Raw genomic sequence first — 17,476 nt, 5'->3', positions numbered from 1 at the left:
TCGCTGATCCTCAGCTTAATTGTTGGTGTCATTCTGAGGTTGCGAGTTTCGTTCACTGCTTCTGGAGAGAAAATTCAACCCTTTTTGACTAGATCATTTTATTTTAAACCTTTGAATGGTGCGGAATTTTGGTAAACTTTCCTGTATATTAAGCTCTATATGTTAAAGCTACAATATAAGATATTTGTTATAAAATATCCAAAATTTACTTGCACAGTGTGATATATTTCCAGCAGTATGGCAATACTCGACATAATAGAACAAATTAATGACTGAAAATGTGGTGTTGGTATTTTCTTGGACCTATCAAAAGCCTTTGACACCTTTGACTTTATCTTATTGCACAAATTGCATCACTATGGTATCAGAGGTCTAGCACTTGAACTGTTCAGAAGTTATCTATATGAGAGGGAACAGTATGTCTGATGTATGTTGATGATCATAACTCTGTTTATAAGCCCATAATCTTTGGGGTCCTCCAGGGCTCCATTTTGGGGCCACTCTTATTCATTCTATATATAAATGACTTTATAAATTACTCTAGATATTTCATAAAATCATTTTTGATGATGACAAAAATTTATTTACATCACACAGGAACCCACATATTCTACAAGATATAGTCAGCTCAGAGTTAATCAAAGTTGACACCTGGTTTAAATGCAACAAACTGTCATTAAATGTCAGCAAAACAAATTTCATGTTATTCAAATCGAAATAAAAAAAAAAACACTGCTCACTGCCTGATTAAAATTAATGGGCAGGTGATAAAAAGAGTGCATTCCACTAAATTTCTGGGGGTCCTCATTGACGACTCTGTTAACTTTAAATGTCATATTGACCATCTTGTAAACAAACTATCAAAGTATGTTGGCTTGTTCTATAAGATCAGACATTTCCTACCTCTGTCTGCCCTTCTCATGTTGTACAAAACTATCTTTGAACCACATCTTAACTACTGTAATGTGATTTGGTGCAACACCTTCACAAGTCATCTTAAAAAACTTGTATCCCTGCAAAAGAAAGCCATACGGGCTCTGTCCTGGTCGGAGATAAATTCCCCCACCCGTCCTCTATTTTATCGCTTTGAGTTATTGAGACTAGCTGAGCTAAATGAATATCATAATGCCTGCCTTATGTTTCAAACTGTAAATAGGCTGAACTCTAGATTGAGTAGTCTTGTTCCTATCTCCAGCACCCAGCACACATACCAAACAAGAATCAAACCACTTATATTAGGAAAATAGCGCAGACATTTGCGCGCCAGTATGAATGTTGTCTGTAGGGGGCAGCAAATCTGGAACGGGATTGATGATGGCCTCAAGGTGTTGCCCTCTATCTCCAACTTCAAAAGACAAATAAAAAATAATTTCATATTAACCTACAGTATATCTAATATAAAACTGTTTTCTCATGGATTACTGGGATGTATGTGTATGATTGTATGTGTATGTATTGTTATGTATGTTCTGGTGCGCTTTGCTTGCATTTACTCATCATCTGGTTACAGATGGTAACTGTGTATATCTTGCCTGTACCACTACCCTTTCATAAATCATGGGCCCCCACCTATAAGCTTTCTTAGATTCTTTGGGAGACCCATTCACTATACCAAAATTATTCTGTACCCCATTACTGTATAATTGTAATATTTGAAGTGGTATTGTGAATAAACTCAAACTCAGTTGTGTACTTACAATATCCCAAAAGTTCCCAAAGATTTTTAATTTCAGAGAAATTCCAATTTTAAATAATGGCTCGTCCATGTTCACTTGTCGCCTGTCAATTATGTTATATCCATGTTATTCCTGGTTTCCGCTTGTACTGCCATAGTAACCATGGCGACAGACGTGGACAACTACGTTACGTCTAGCGGCACGCTCACGCTGTTGGTGTTTCGTTCAAACATTATAGACCATGGCAAGCAGACTTTGGTACAAAAGGAGAAATAAATCGAGGATCAATATCAGCGTGGCGTTTTCGAGATGCAGAGAGCTCCACGTCCGTGACAAACTTCGACTTGACAGAGACACCACTCTTGCATGTACTTTATTAGACAGGTGAGCAAATGTACATAAAATGAATCAATGTTATATAGTTCATTTACCCCCTCCTGTGCTGTCCTTCTCATTTCACTCCCGTGAGTGTGGATGTGACATGTTGAATTAGGGCGCTTGGGCTTCTGGGAGCTTTGATTTGACTGAGGACTCTTTAGGTGGGACAGATGAGTTCTCCCAGGGGGACAAACACCCCCCTCCCTCCACTCAGTGGGGGAATGAACGATGGTTTAAGAAAAAAAAATTAAAGTTAGGATGAAAAAGCATCCTCTAAACAGAAGCACTGACATACTTCCTTTGTTGTGGATGTGTGCGCATTAATATTGATTTTTATTCTTCTGGGGTCTTTGAACATCCAGTTTGGTGCCACCCCTCAGGGGAACATGCCCTGTGCACACCCGATTAATGCTTTGTCATCTGTAATAACTCAAGCCTTTGACACCCTGATATTAATATTAGTATTTGGTGTTTTTTTGTGGTTGCTTTTTGTTGTTGTTGTTGTTGTTTCTGCTAACCTTCAGACAGTCTGTCTGGGACAGACAGAGAGTTTTAAGAGAGTTGCATGGACTCAGATATAAGGAGTCAGAAAGAAAGGGAAAGATATCGAGGAAATAAAAGCGAAAAAAGAACAATTTGGACACGACTAGTTTTCCCTGAGGAGCTCAGGTAAATTTGTGTTTTATTTAAATCCTGATTTGAACATGTCTGTGAAAAATTACAGACAAACTCTGTAAGAATTACAGAGCCAATTGTTTAGTGATTTTCGACTAACTCAGGGGACTGATAAGAAATCGAATCCCATTTGGATAGAAATGTCTGGGGTGCATACATATATATATATATATATATATATATATATATATATATATTTTTTCTACACCTTTCCTAGTTTATTTAGACTTTTGCCGAATTCTGTTACTAAAGCTAAATTTCTTTTTTCACTGCCTGGTGCACCTTCATTATGAATGTAGATCTTTTTGCCAAAACCTTCCTGGGAACAGTTGGTGGTTCAAGTACTGCTGGCATCCCATCTGATTTAAAAAAGACAATTACATCAATACGGAGGGTATGGAGTGCTCAGAACCGCCACTTTAGTAACAGAATCAGGTGTGATCCACATCTTAATTAATTTCTTTCCCTTAGATTTTTTGTTTTTCAATAAGATTTGTGATGCACACGTCCTTCTTTCTGGCCATAGCCAGAAAGTGGACACTTCCATCTTTGTAAAAACTACTAAATCCGCACATAAAAATTACAGATGTCCTTTGTAAATAATTGTAATTGCATATGGAAAACTAATTCTATACAAAATAGTGAGGAAGCATTTGGGATTTAGTGTATGAAATTCTTTAGTCACTTTCCAAACAATTCCCACTCATCGTTTTTTGTTTTTTTTTAAAGCTTCAACATGACTCTAATTCTATCCAACACCAGGAAATGAGGGCTTTTGTTTTCCGTGTTTGTAAGCTCGTCAACGTCAGCTGGGAGTCATTGTCCGAATTTGGAATGCCGTATCCAAGATGGCAGTTTTAAAAGCCCTGCTGCTGTATGAATGTTCAAACAAATCTCTAAACAGATGTATATTTAATCCTAACCTTCGAATAATTAATACAGCATTATTTATTGATTTGCTTGTATTTAAGTATGTGGTACTACCATCACAAAAGACAGGTTCGGGTAACCATGGTAACTCACAGGTGCACTGTGGCCTGGCCAGTCTCAGTGGGTGGGGTGGAGGGAAGAGAAGCATGCTGGGAGATTTAGACTCAGAGGAGCTGGGCAAAGCATGTTGGGAGATGAACGCTCAGAGGAAGTGGCATGCAGAGAAGATATCATGCAGGCATAGAGCATGTTGCAGTCCTGAGGGAAGATGGGCCTTCTTTCAAACTGCTCAGTCGTTCCCTATTCCCTAATCTGCAGAAAGAAACCTTTCCATTAAGTCACATCAAAGGCAGTGCCCTGCACAAGGGATGGAACAGTCATTTGAGACGCAAACGCAGCTCCTGCGCATGATTTTAGGAAACAAGGTGGTGTGCATGTAACATTTTTTTATGTTAAAATACTTTATTCTATTCCAGTTTAATACTAAGTAAACTAAAACTACTAAAAACTAAAGTAAAGGCTGACATCACTGAATGTGTAAACAATTGCTTTCGAAACATTCTGTTGTCTATTTCAGCCAGCAATGGCATTTTGGGCAGGACCAGAGTTTACCCTAAATCAGAAAATGCTGTGACATTCATTTCTCAGATAATTGTGCATCTTATTGGAAGTAAATAACAGTTTGAGGCAAGAATGCTGCATTTTGTGACCAAAAGTTGAATTTTTTTTATAACTTTTGAGATTCAGTCCCTTATTTTGAATTAAATTTGAGGTATAAAGCAGGATGCAGGATTACTATTGCATTTGCAATTGGAATGTAAGGTATTAGAATTCAAAATTAAAATTGAATCAAATTAATTGAAATTCTAGGATATTAATGTTACTAATTTTTAACTTGAGAAGAAATTGAATAGTTTAAAAGGCTTAAAAACAAAGTTAGACAGTTTAAATGCCAACTGAAGTCCCTTGAAACGCGCAGCTTTGTTTGATGCGTTGACGTAATTTCCTGTGAAACAGGGAGCTAAGGCTGAATATATTGAATGGCTCCTCCCCCTTTTCAAATAGCCAATAGCGTTTAATTTACCTCACAGACACTCTAAGTCATACTTGACAGCACCATGGAAGCGAATGCAAGCGCCGCTGATGATACGCTGAATTCGGTAGTAGAGGTGTGAATAAATTCTAGCCATTTTATTCTCAACCAACGTACAGTTGGAAAACGGAATAAAACTCGAGCGTTTGAGCAACCGAAAACACACATCTCCAACCCATGTTACTCCATGACGTGTCTGTCAACGGTCACTTTGGTCAGGTAGTATTTATAGCATAGGGGGTGGGGCGCTTTAGATTCTAGAGAGCATTTGATTGGACAGAAGATGTGATGAGAAGCTGAAGTCCGCGGTGATGTCATGAAAAGTGAAAGAGTGTAATTTTTGAATGCTTATATGTTTTGAATGCCTAAATGCAAATTTTTTCATTGTTTTGGAACACACCAGCTTATTCATAGCCTCAACACTAACATATTCATACTAATGGCTAAAAAAAGTAAATTTTGATTTCAGTGGGCCTTTAAATGCCGGACAGATGAACAGACAGATAGATAGATCTGTCATATGTCAGACAGCAGAGGTGGTGACAGGACTTTATTCGCAAAACCTGTTTGGAAATTTTTATTTGTGCTAATTTGCCAGTGATGTAGAAACGACAAAGTTCACCTTTAATTAAAACGTCTTGCAAAAAAGACTTGTTTTTGCACCCTTGTAGGTTAGCACTCATCAAGCGGATATGACTAATCCAATACCTTAAATACATTTATTACACTCTTGCCAGCTCTGATAACCTGAATTTTTGCACTTCTCCATCACCGTCCTCCATTCTTACCCTTTGTCGCTGCGCTCGAGCATTCCCATCTCTCCCCCACAGATACGCAGCTCTTCTCTTTTCAATGAACTCCCCTAACAGCCTCGACTCTCTGATCATCAGTGCTGATGATGTGTCTCAGATCAGTTTGTAAACATCCACATAAAACAGCCACTGAAGATCTTTGATATGACAGTATTTACAGAGGAAGAGTCTATAGACGCACCAACTGAGAACAGCGAGAGGAAAGATTGTGATGGAAGGGAGAGGATGGGGCGTCCATGGGAGTTTTTGGCAGAGGTTCATACACATGACCTACAAATGATGCAGTGTCTTCATTAAATGTGTGATTTGTGTATATGTGTGAGCTTTATTTAGTGTGATATTAAGTATGTGTGTGTGTTAGTTAATATAACATGTTCACGGTTCCTTTGTTCCCTAGAGGCCCCAGCAGGAGGGCAGTGTGTGTTTTGGCCCTGGGTGAGGGTCCAAAGGCAGGGCACAGTCGGACGCAGGGCAGGGGGCGGGGACGGTCCAGACGCAGCAAGGTCACTCCGACTGCTCACAATCATCCGAATAGAGCCGGCTTACTGCCAGGACACCCCCCCCCCTCTTTCTCTCTCTTTCTCTCTCTCCCCGTCAGTCTAACTCTGCCCCTTTTTCTTAGTTATTTCAGAATATCCACCATTTTATTTCCACCTCCATCATTGTTTTTTTTTCATGTGAGCGCATTTATCCTTTCAATCTCTTTTCATTTGTATTACTCCCTCCCTCTCTATCCTCTCTAGCATTTTATCTTTCTCTCTCTCTCTGTCTCCCTCTTTCTCTGGAGGTACAGATGGACACATTTGCAGGTTAACTTGAACAGCTGGAGGTGCATTATTAGCATCCTGCTGCTTCCTCATATTTGCTCAGAATTTTTCCCCCTTCCTTAGTGAGCAGATAATTCACAACCAGCCAACCAAAGATGTAGACGTGTCCTAATACAGGAAAGAAAAGAAAAGAAAAAAACAGGAAAGAGATGAAAGCTTAGGGAATGTGGAAGCGGGTAGGCACAGGCGACCTGATGTGGGATGTGGTTTGAATGTCCATGTGATAGAGGTATTTTTTTGCCGAATGTTTTTCCATACAGCTGATATGGATGTGGGTTCAATGGGTTGAACGAGTGGGGGGAGGACAGAAATGAAGTCCCAGGAATTCGGCGTATCCCAAAGGACCAAATCAACAATGAGCAATTGTGTTGGAATGGTTCATGAATATTGCTTTTGAGCTGCATTTGGGAGATCTTGCGTTGATAAAAAGCCCCAGGCGCACCCAGGGGTGTGGATTAAATGCACACATGCATACGCATATATATGTATATACGCATATGCGCACACAGAGCATAAATGCTTACTGTTTACAGAGCCATAAAGGACTGTTGAGCACACTTTGCTGAATGCGACCATTGTGTGTTTGTAATAGTAAAGGCAGCTGCGTCCTCTGGCAGTTATTGTGTTCAAAAGCAACCCGTCATGTCTTCGGAAAGTCGTGTGGCAGATTGCAGTATTAAAGAGAGAAAGACAGTGTGTGTGCAGCCGACTAACAGCTCAGCCAACTCCAAATTCACTGCACCAGGCCTCAAATTCAATAAGACCCCACAAAGACCAGGTCCGGCCAACAGCACTGGCCAGCTCATACTCTGCTGACCACTCACCAGAGCCATAATTACCCTCTATACTGCAATTAGCAATCTGGGGCTGTGCGAGCACGGGCGTGCTCATGTGTGTGTCCACTTCCAATAAAAGTTTGAGATTGGCAAAGGAGTTACAGCTCGCTTTGACCTTGAAATATGGATTTGCATCTTCTACATGTTGCTTAGTCTCTTTTGCTTTTAACAAGGCACTGGCCAAGTCACCTGACTGTTCTGAGGAGTTTATTATTCACGTAATAATTCTTCAATGAGCTTATTCATGCTTTTGCGTTGTCATGGCGACTTGCGCTTTTGCTTCAATGCCGCACATGCCTCTTTTTCCTCATTTTTATTGTGTAGATTTACTATTATTTAATCACCGAAGCATATGTTAACACATGTCGGATTTGGTTGTTTTACGTTCATGCTGTCTAGGAAGGCTTGAGGAAGGGCAGATGATAGGAAAGAAATGGGTGAGGGAGAGAGGCGGAGGTGTACAGTGGTGACTGTTAAGGTATATGGAGGCCATGGGAGTAAGTGCTTCTTATAAAGACTTTATCATGTGAAGGGTTTATTGGTATGCTGATTAGAACTATTCCCCCACCGGCACTTTCGAGCATTCAATTAACATTCAAAACACAAATAGCTGTGCATATATTACACGCTAACAATCAGGTCCTCAAGTGTGTATGACTGTGAGGTCGAGGGTGGTTTGTATGTACAAGATGATGTGGGTGGGGTTACTGTTTGCGTGCGCGTGTGTGTGTACGTATGCATGGGCACGCATATAATTTGCCCTGGCAACAGAGTCACACGTATTACTTTTAATAATTCAGTTAATTCAGTTTGTGTTTAAACCATAAAAAAAGCCTTGGTCAAAACAGTCATGCACCATTTTCCAGGCATTGCAAGGTCAGAGCGCTGTAAAGTATGCAGTAAACATGCATGTTTTATCCATCTTTTGAGCTCTGTTTTGATTGCAGACTCTATCTGCTGCACAGTGTGCTGTCTTTTTATCTGTGTGTGCTGGAAATGAGAGAGCGCTGCCTCAGTGGGAGCACTGGTTGGCCATCAACACTGCAGCCAGACCAGCCTGCCTCACAGGGGGTCAGACCTGCTGACACATCCTGATTGGTGGAGTAGAAATTAGGAAGGTGGCACTTGTTACGAACGGAGCACTTTGATTGGAAGAGTATGTGGTTGGTTTATTATAGTGGGCATTTCATTGGCTTATAGGCTAAAAAGAGTGTGAGACTCTTGTAGCTGATCCTGTAGTGCATTATGGGTAATGCAGTTCTCTTGATGAGAGCACCCTGGTAGTAACAGGGCATAATAAGACTTCAGATAGCTAATATGATTCTGTGCTGTTCAGAGACCTGAAGCAGCAGTCATAATGAAGAGTGTGATATTGACAAGACCTCCCATTAAGATTAACCCTTAATCCTGAAACACATTGTATGCAAGTGAATACTGTGGATTATAACTACACAAGCTCTATCTATTTATCTATCTATCTCTAAGTCTTTAAAGCTTCTGAATTCAAGGCTTTTAAACAAACAAGTTTGTTGCAAAATTTCTTTTGTAATTACAGTTATTTGAATTCGGATTGGCTCAATTCCCTGGTCGAAGCAACAAATTAACAAAATATTGATTAGCAAGTTAAAGTTAGTCAAACTTTTGACATGTTTATAGATGTCTACATGAATAAAAACATTCCATTTAAAGTACAGAGATTTGGTAGTAACTTTTTGAGTACTGAGGTTTGTTACTGCTAGAGAAACGCAAGAATTCATGTCAAGTAGATACAACTTGCAGGGTTTTTAGTACATTCACACCTATACATACTACAACTTGGTATGTCAGTATGTTTATTTTTATATAGTCTGTATACAATTAAATCTGAATTTCAGTTTCAACTCATTATAGACAACTATGGGTCTCAATGGCTTGCTTAAGCTCTGAGTCAATAGTCACAGTTGGTAGAAATTTACCACACTCATTCGTACACCAGCCTGAGTCACCACTAAAACCACACCAGCAGATAGACGGCGACTAATAAGCGAGGATGCACCATGAGTTTAGACATGTACAACGACGACAGAGTAAGTAGGCGAGCAAATAGGTGGCGTGAGCTTTGGATGGAGAGTTTGTTTGTTTGCTTGTTTGCATGAAGGTCGGTTTCTGCAGGGTAGAGGGATCCAGCGTCCTACTGTTATGTAATCTGATAGGAGATTCCAAGCTGGTCAACTCCATATGCCGTCCACGTTTGCCAAAAATATCCGAAGCCGGAGACTCCATCCCGTTTGGCAGCCAGATAAAGAGAGGGAGTGAAAGAGAGCATTCCGGAAATATTTGCTGCAGATAATAGGAAACGTGTGAATCAGACCGACAGCCAGGAAAGAACATGGATGAGTTAGTCGTGTCCCCCACTTTGCTCTCAGCATCGCCATCGTACTACATGTATATTTTGTTGAGTCAACGAGGGCTGGGTTTAACTTTTCGGGCATGAATGAAAGTTGTGTAAAGGAGACGTTGAGGATGGAGTCAACGTGTGCGTGAATAGTGTGAAAGTAGAGAGATGGCTCCTGGGATTGTTTCAGCAATGCAGCACTCTGTGTTTGTGCAAAAGAAAGGAAAGAGTAGGAAGCAAGTGCTCTCGAGACCCCCCTAGCCCTGCAGTAGGAGTGTGTGCGCGTGTGTGTGCACTCGGTTTTGGCCCACATTGCCACCCCCACCAGCACGGGTCAAGCTCAGCACGCCGCCGCTTCTCCCTGCTCTCCCTCTCTGAGTTGCCATGGCAACACACCTTGAGCTCACCCCCTAGAGAAGCCCGCTACCTCCACCCCCTTTCGCCCCAGCTCGCTCCCCTCCTTCCCCTCATCTCCCACAGCTCTCCCGCTCTGCCTCTCTACCGCTCAGGCCATCAATCCGGGGGCCGCGGGCCTCAGGGCCAGGCGAGAGGTGCTGAGCCACATGGGATGTGCAGCTCCCATCTACACAGCTCATTTGTGTGCCAGTGCACGCTACAGGGGGTTATGGCTGGAGAGAGAGAACAAGATGGAAGGAGGGAGGCACTCTCATATAGATGGGCCCGTCCCAAAGGAACGGCGCAGGCCAGGGCGCCACCTGGCTCCCCCTGGTCAATTAGCTGGAAGCACATTGGCCAAGCTTTGCAGCAGCATGCACTGCAGAGCCGCAACGGCAAAGAGAGTCGGCCTGCTCAGTCGGTGGAATAACAACCTGGAATACCACATGAATATGTCCTTTACTCATTTGCTTTCCACCTATCTGTTTGCGCGATCGCTGTTTTCTTGATTCGATCCTCTTGCCATTTCTCTCTCGCACTCCCTCTCTGCCTCCCTCCCTCTATCGATGTCCTGGAAAGCCCTCATCAGTGATTCTGCGAATGTGTGGAGGCTTCATGCCGTTTCTCAATTAAGATGCCGCATACCTTTAGAGGCGGCCAGTTTTCTTTTTTCCTCTTGTTCTTTCCCTCTCAATTCCAGTTAAATATTCTCTCAGACGCACATCCCTGCCTCTAGTTGCTCTTATATTTCTATTTTCCCTCCTGTTCCTCCTTCCCTTCCTGCTTTACTTAGCACAGGCTCAATTAAGCAATGAATATGGGGTGAAATTCTTTGAGGACAAAGGGTGGATGGCAATTAAATTGTTTAACCTCTGTCGTAATCGGATACAAAGCCACATATAAAGGGAAGAAACTGGTTGCTTTCAATCAACCTTCTTACGTAGTGACATGCAAATGACACTGTATGTACATATATAAACAACATGCCAAGCATCAATGCTTTCTGAGATGAAGGCAAGGAATTCTGAAATCTCTTCGGTTTGCCTTTCACGATGTGTGTCGCAGTGCTTGTAAAGTCCTTTTGTTCTTTTTTTAACCCCCAGTTAGTTTCAGTTATGAAAGAGCGTGTTGTTGTCATGCACTTCCTAGGCCCTCTGCTGCACTCTACACGTCTGTCTTCTCCTCTTTAGTGGTGTGATGGCTCCCCTAGCACACTGCAGTCCCCCTCTCTGAGACCTTTGTGTCAGCCTCACTGATCAAATGCTCTCCCTGACAGCACTAGTCTGGTTTGCAGTAACAAGCAACGGTAATCCCAACGTAGCCCATCACTCTCTCATATAGACACACAAACACACACACACACACAGACAATGAAGTGGAGAGCTTAGTGTTTTTGCGCAGACTGGAAAATAGATGATGGAGCATGTTCTGTACTTACTGATCAACTGCAGTTCTCTCAGAGAGAGGCTTACTTTTACTGCACACACACGCATGCGGAAACACACATGCTCACAGGCCCCTTGGCTACCATTACTTTGTGTTGGACAGCCCAATTATCCCTTTGCTTTCTGCTTTCTTTAGCAGAAATCTCTTCCTCTAACTCTCCTTCTCTCATTTTTCGCAATTTTTCACTTTGGTCTCGCTTCCCCCTCGTTTCTGTGCATGTACATATCCTTTGATCCGTTCTTATTTACGGAACAGATGTTGTCTCGTTTTGTAATGTCGATCTTTCTCAAAGAGGTTTCATTCAGTTCATCTGCATCCATGCACTGGATCTGTCTCGTGCAAAAAGTTCCCCAAAACTAGTGGTGATTCATCTTCAAATGCCATTTGACATAGTAAAGCTAGTCACAATGCAAAAAAGGTTTTTTATATTTTTAAGGTATTTTTAGACAGTATTTTAATACTTTGATTTAATACTTAAAAATTAAAAAATCTGCCAGTACATTAAGACAAAATACACTTAAATTCTTAATATATTATGCAGTGTTGCTTGTAACAAGATTTTTTACATACTTTAACTGGAAAACCACTAATTAAAAACTGATTAAGTTTTATTACTGATTTATTTTTATTTTTTTGCAATGTGACTAGCTTCAGCATGTCCAACGCCTTTTGAAGAAAAATCTTCACTGGTTTGGGAAATGTTTTGTATAAGACAAGATCCAAGTAAAATCATAAAGATCATAAAAAATAAAACAAAAAATGCTCACTAAGGATAGTTTTTTGTTTCTTTATTTCTTTTCAGTGCATCCTTTATTTCTTTACTGTGTGTAAAGTATGAGGTTTATTCACAGCCGTAGACTGGAGCTCGTCTAGTACAAAACATTCCCTTAACTACTGCATTTCAGATTTTCCTCCAAAAGGCATTTGACACACTAAACCCAGTCATAGCCTCTTTTATTTTCCCAAAAAGGAATAGATTTTTCACTTGGTCTTGCATCCTTCTCATCCCTATTCTTGTTCGTTCGGTTTGCATCCAAAGAAAGGATTCTCATCTTGAATCTTGAGATGATCTGGTTCCGTTTCAAAGCGTGGCCCCTGAACTAGAGCAGATTTTCCTCCAAAAGGCATTTGACATATTAAACTCAGTCGTAACCTCTGTCTGCCGCTGCTTTCATTCTCCCCGAAAGGAATTCTCCCCCCCCCCCCCCCTCCCGAACCCAATGTCTTTTAGTAGGCAGTGGGGGAGGACAGACCAAAGCGGTGCCCTTGCCAATCTCCCCCCTCCACTCTCACTGCCCCCTCCGCCTATCCTCCCGCTCCTTTCAAACAGGGATTAGAGCACCCTTGTGTGGGCCTTTGAGACGGAGCAGAGATTGGAATCGGCAGAGGTGGCTTTTGGAAGGGAGGGGTGGGAGGTGGAGGTCAGGGTGATGGTGGGGATATATGATTGAAGACTTTATTAACCCTCCACGCACCCTGTAGCTCAGCAGCAGGACTCTTTGGGCCTGTCTGCATGGGCTAGCGGGGTGCTGGACGCTTTGAGAAGACAGGGGTCTGGGAGACGGCGCAGTGTTGGCGTCTACCATACCCCAGGGCTCAGTTAGGGGCTTGGAGGATCAGGGTGGGAGTCTGGCGGTGGGTGTCTGATGGAGCGCAGGCAGGCGGGCTGGGTTCAGGCCTGTGTGGCGGGTGGGTGATAAGACGAGAGCAGAAGCGTCCAGCCAGGACACAACGCCCACCTTTCATCTGTCCCACACCAGCAGGGGGCGGCACTGATGTCACTCAGGCAAGCTTAAAATAGACCAGCGGGCAGAGGGAGGGCACAGAGCCTGCAGCACTGGGGGGGCAGCAGGCAATTACCGGCCGGGAAAGAGACGGCACTGGGCAGAGGAGGGGGAGGAGGGATGGGACGTGTGGTCATACTGTCCAGAGCTGAAGATTATAAGCCTGGGACCACAAATGATGTGCAAGGACAGAGAGAAACTGAAAAATGACCCCGTTCGCTCGAGAGATCTTGAAAAGGCTTTGAACGTTCACTTATGAGACAACCTCGCAGACGGTTAATGTGTAAAAATGTCGTACCTTGTCTTTTGGCAGCATGTGTCTGTGTCCCTCTGTTTCTCATTCTCTCTATCTGACCCCGCCAATGTGTGTAACCTGTTGTATCGTCATCTTGTGTTGCAGAGGAAGGCATCAATCATGAGTGCAAGCTGTGTAACCAGATGTTTGACTCTCCGGCCAAGCTCCTGTGTCACCTGATCGAGCACAGCTTCGAGGGCATGGGAGGCACCTTCAAGTGTCCCGTCTGCTTTACAGGTGAGGGGTCCGGCCCGGGGGATTGGTGGGGTTGAGGTCGTAGGGTCAGGGGCAGTCAAAGAGTGGGGGGAGGTGGGGGATACACATTGCCAGTGATGACAGGGCAACTGCACTCAGTGTGTACGGTCACATAGCCATGCATGTGGCCAACTGCACTCAAATAAGCACCATTTAGCACATTCCCTTATGTAGGATCACATGCAGAAGCACGTCTTTACTTTTTTGTCATCTTTTCTCTTCTTGTCTTTTAACCTCTTATTGTTTTGTTTCTACTTGTCTTATCTCTTTTTCTTTTCATCATCATTTTCATTCTCTTTTCTCATATTGTCTCACCCCTTCTTGTCTGGTTTTTCATTCTTTCTAATCTCTTTTCTTTATGTATTTTTTGTCTCGTTCTTTCTTTTAGTTTCTTTGCATCTTGTTCCATCTCATTTCCTCTCTTGTCTCATTTATTTTAATTTTTGTTTCTTTTTTAGTCTTCTCTTTGCACTTCTTGTCTCGTTTCATTTTTCATTTTTTCAACCTTTCTCTTATTGTCTGTTTTTATCTCATCTAATACTTCTCTTCTTCTCTGTTTTTGTTCCATTTCCTTTTTTCATCTTGTTCTCTTTTCTTTTCTTCATTTCATTAGAAAAAAAATCTCCTCATTTCGTTGTCTGTTTTTCCTCTCTTCTTGTCTAATTTCTTTGCTTTCTTAATTTATTTGTTCTCTTCTTTTCACTTTTGTCATCTTTTTGTCTCATCTATTTTCTTTTTTCATCTTGTACTTTCTCTTTTGTCTTTTCTTGTCTCATTTCTTTTATGTTTTAGTTTTCTCCTCTCTTTTTCTCCCCTTCTCTCCATCTCATCCTCCTCTACACCACCCACCCCCCTCCTCCCCCCCTCCATTCCTCTGCTCCATTTCTCCTCCTTGTCCTGCTAATTGAACTGAATTAACTATTAAATTCATTGTTCATCCTGGTGAGAGAGAGGAAAGACCAGGCATGGACTTGCTTTGAGAACACGGATCAACTTCTAGAATTCATAAAGATATGAATACACACATACTGTATACACATACTATTATGTAAATCAAGATCTGTTTCTTTAGACTTGAGATAGAAGCGGGATATTATGACACACTCTTATGCAGAAGCACACAATGGTTAATAAAGTTCAACGTGGCCAAGACAGGAGGCTGCGGTTGGTGCAGGCATCCTGCTGAGCTGATGCTAAAGCTAATGAGAGCTGATCTCCCCGCTGTGATGCCTGGTGGGACTCATGACCCCTGGGCAGATCGAGCCCCTGTCAGACGTCCCATTTTCACTGGACCAGAAGGCACTGCAGTAGAATAGACAAACAAGAGCCCGCTGATAACTGGCTTCATCAAACCATAACAGCCGTTTTGTACACTGTAAAGTATCTTATATGAACTACTAGCTTTTTCTGTAGGCCAGTTGTCATGCTGAATGTCTTTGAGGTAAGAAGATTCATTGGTAAGTGAGTGTGTGTTTTCAGGAGAGGAGAGGTCAGAGAATAAAGGGCAGGTTTATAGAAAGTCAGTGTAATCCGCTCTCACTCTCCAGGGTAGGACCCTCCGCGTACGTGTGCATTTAGTTAAACAGGCCCAGTGTGTGTGCTTCTCCTCGCACTAAGTTTGAAAGTCACTTTGAAATGTTTGTCAGCTAACCTTTGGGAATCAGAAATCATTACTTGAGCTTGTCAACATCAAAGACCAGTGTTGGAGGCCAAATTGTCCCCAGCACTGCAACACACCGATCTCCAGATAATTATGCACTCTTTTTTTATTCAATTCATCTCTTTTTTTCCTTCACCCATTCCTTATTTCTCCTCTTCCAGTTCCATCTTCATCTATATTCACTGTACACTCACATTCACTCCTCTATTCATCCTTCTCTCCACCCCTCTGATTAAATTATTTGTTCTTTCGCCTTGTCCGTCCCTTTGTCTCCCTATCTCTCTCTTCCTCCTTGCGGATTATTTCTCCGTTTTTCTTTCACCTTTACCGAGTTGTTTGGCTACACCACGTTCTCTTCCCCCTTTCCTCCCTTACAGGTACGCAGTCCTCTTTTAAACTTTAACACTATTCCTGTGTGGCTCATGAATAAGTAAGCGGATGCCTTCTCCTCCAGGGACGCTCAATAATTCATAGTCTCCACACACAGCAAACTTAAGTTTACTGAAACAAAAAAAACAAAAAAAATACACGAACGGAATTTAAAAACCCGAGGATAGAGGAATGATTTATTGATAAATATCACAAGGTCTGGTGGGGATACTTTAGTCTGTCTCTGTCTCTCCCTCCATCTCCGGCTGTCATTCCCTGCTCTCCGATAAAGAGAGTTTGAGAGCTTTTCATTTGAGAACGTCATCTCCCCCTTACACTTTCTTCAATGTCGACACATTGTCTCAAATCCCCAAAAAATCATTATTTTCCTCTCCCTCTCCTACCCAAAGCGTGAAAGTTCGTAGTCATGGATTTTTTTTATTTTTTTATTTCTCACTCAGGATTAGTTCTTAATCAAATCAGCTATTTTCACAGTCAATTCGCCATACACTCTTGGGTAAAGTGTTTCAGCCAATCGTTTGACTGCTGTTTCCCTTCTGTCTTTCCCCCCCAGTGTTTGTTCAGGCCAATAAGCTGCAGCAGCACATCTTTGCCGTCCACGGACAGGAGGACAAGATATACGACTGCTCCCAGTGTCCACAGAAGTTCTTCTTCCAAACTGAGCTCCAGGTGAGTAATGCAGAATCACATGGCAGCTCAACCAAAAGCATGCCTTTCTGGAATATGACTTCAAAATTCATTTTTGCCACATTTACTGGCCATTCATTTTTTTCCCCCTTTTTTCATTCACTGTCAACAATATTTTATGTGTCACCGCATGGAGTTCTGGATAAACAAAAAGGTTGTTTTACTAAAGCTTCAAATGCTAAATTTTCTTCTGGGTAAAAATGGTGGATAAAAGAAGGGCAAACTGTAACAGATGTTTTCCTTAATGCGGATGTCACTTCACTATCAACAAGTATCTAAATATTGCTCTTACAAACCATGCATTGATACAGTTCTTAATACACATACTCACAAGTAACTCTTTATTTTCCAAAGCCAATTGAATTGTAATGATAAGAAAAACTTGAATCCTGAAACGGCTATGTAAGAAAAATATTTGTGCCGTGATAGACCAGTCAGAATTAAATATTCCAGGAAGCTATGTAAGAACTTCTGATGTTCATGTTTTAATGTTTTCTAATCATATTTTATGTGTCATATGTTCAATGAATTTCCTTGTAGTAGCAAAATGTGTATCTGCTTTGTGACGTTTGTAATATTGTATTCTGTAGTCAATCTCAGTTAGTCCTGATAGACACAGATGTGACACAGATCACAGCTAATAAGGGAATTAAAGGGGAAAACAAGGTGCATCCTCAAGCCAGTAACGATTAGACCCATTACTCTGCAAATCAATCACAGCACCTGCTGTGACTGCTGGAACTCACATTCATCTACACACACACACACACACACACACACACAGACACACACACACGCACACACGCACGCACGCATTGTCAGGGCAGACAACTGGGAATGTTGTCCCAGGCACACTCTTGATACATTTGCAATGCATATACAAAAACAGACTGTCATAGACATAGTTCATAGACATTGTGAATACACACACACTAGTACAGTGGAAACTAGTATAATGGAAA

The 17,476-nt window shown here is 41.9% G+C and overlaps 1 protein-coding gene across 3 annotated transcripts in view; it reads left to right on the top strand.

Annotated features, from left to right (window-relative positions):
- znf423 (zinc finger protein 423) overlaps positions 1 to 17,476 on the top strand; it is a 165,907-nt gene that overhangs the window by 127,300 nt on the left and 21,131 nt on the right. For all 3 annotated transcript variants that reach the window (XM_077193349.1, XM_077193348.1, XM_077193347.1), the window contains 2 exons: positions 13,628 to 13,759; positions 16,381 to 16,496. In XM_077193349.1, the coding sequence (XP_077049464.1) occupies positions 13,628 to 13,759; positions 16,381 to 16,496 (248 nt within the window). The remainder of the gene's footprint in view (positions 1 to 13,627; positions 13,760 to 16,380; positions 16,497 to 17,476) is intronic.

This window comes from Siphateles boraxobius, unplaced genomic scaffold (genome assembly GCF_051911475.1).
Source record: "Siphateles boraxobius isolate OS27281-9 unplaced genomic scaffold, OSU_SipBor_1 31, whole genome shotgun sequence".
Classification (NCBI taxonomy): Eukaryota; Metazoa; Chordata; class Actinopteri; order Cypriniformes; family Leuciscidae; genus Siphateles; species Siphateles boraxobius.
This window is presented reverse-complemented; position numbering and strand designations above follow the sequence as displayed.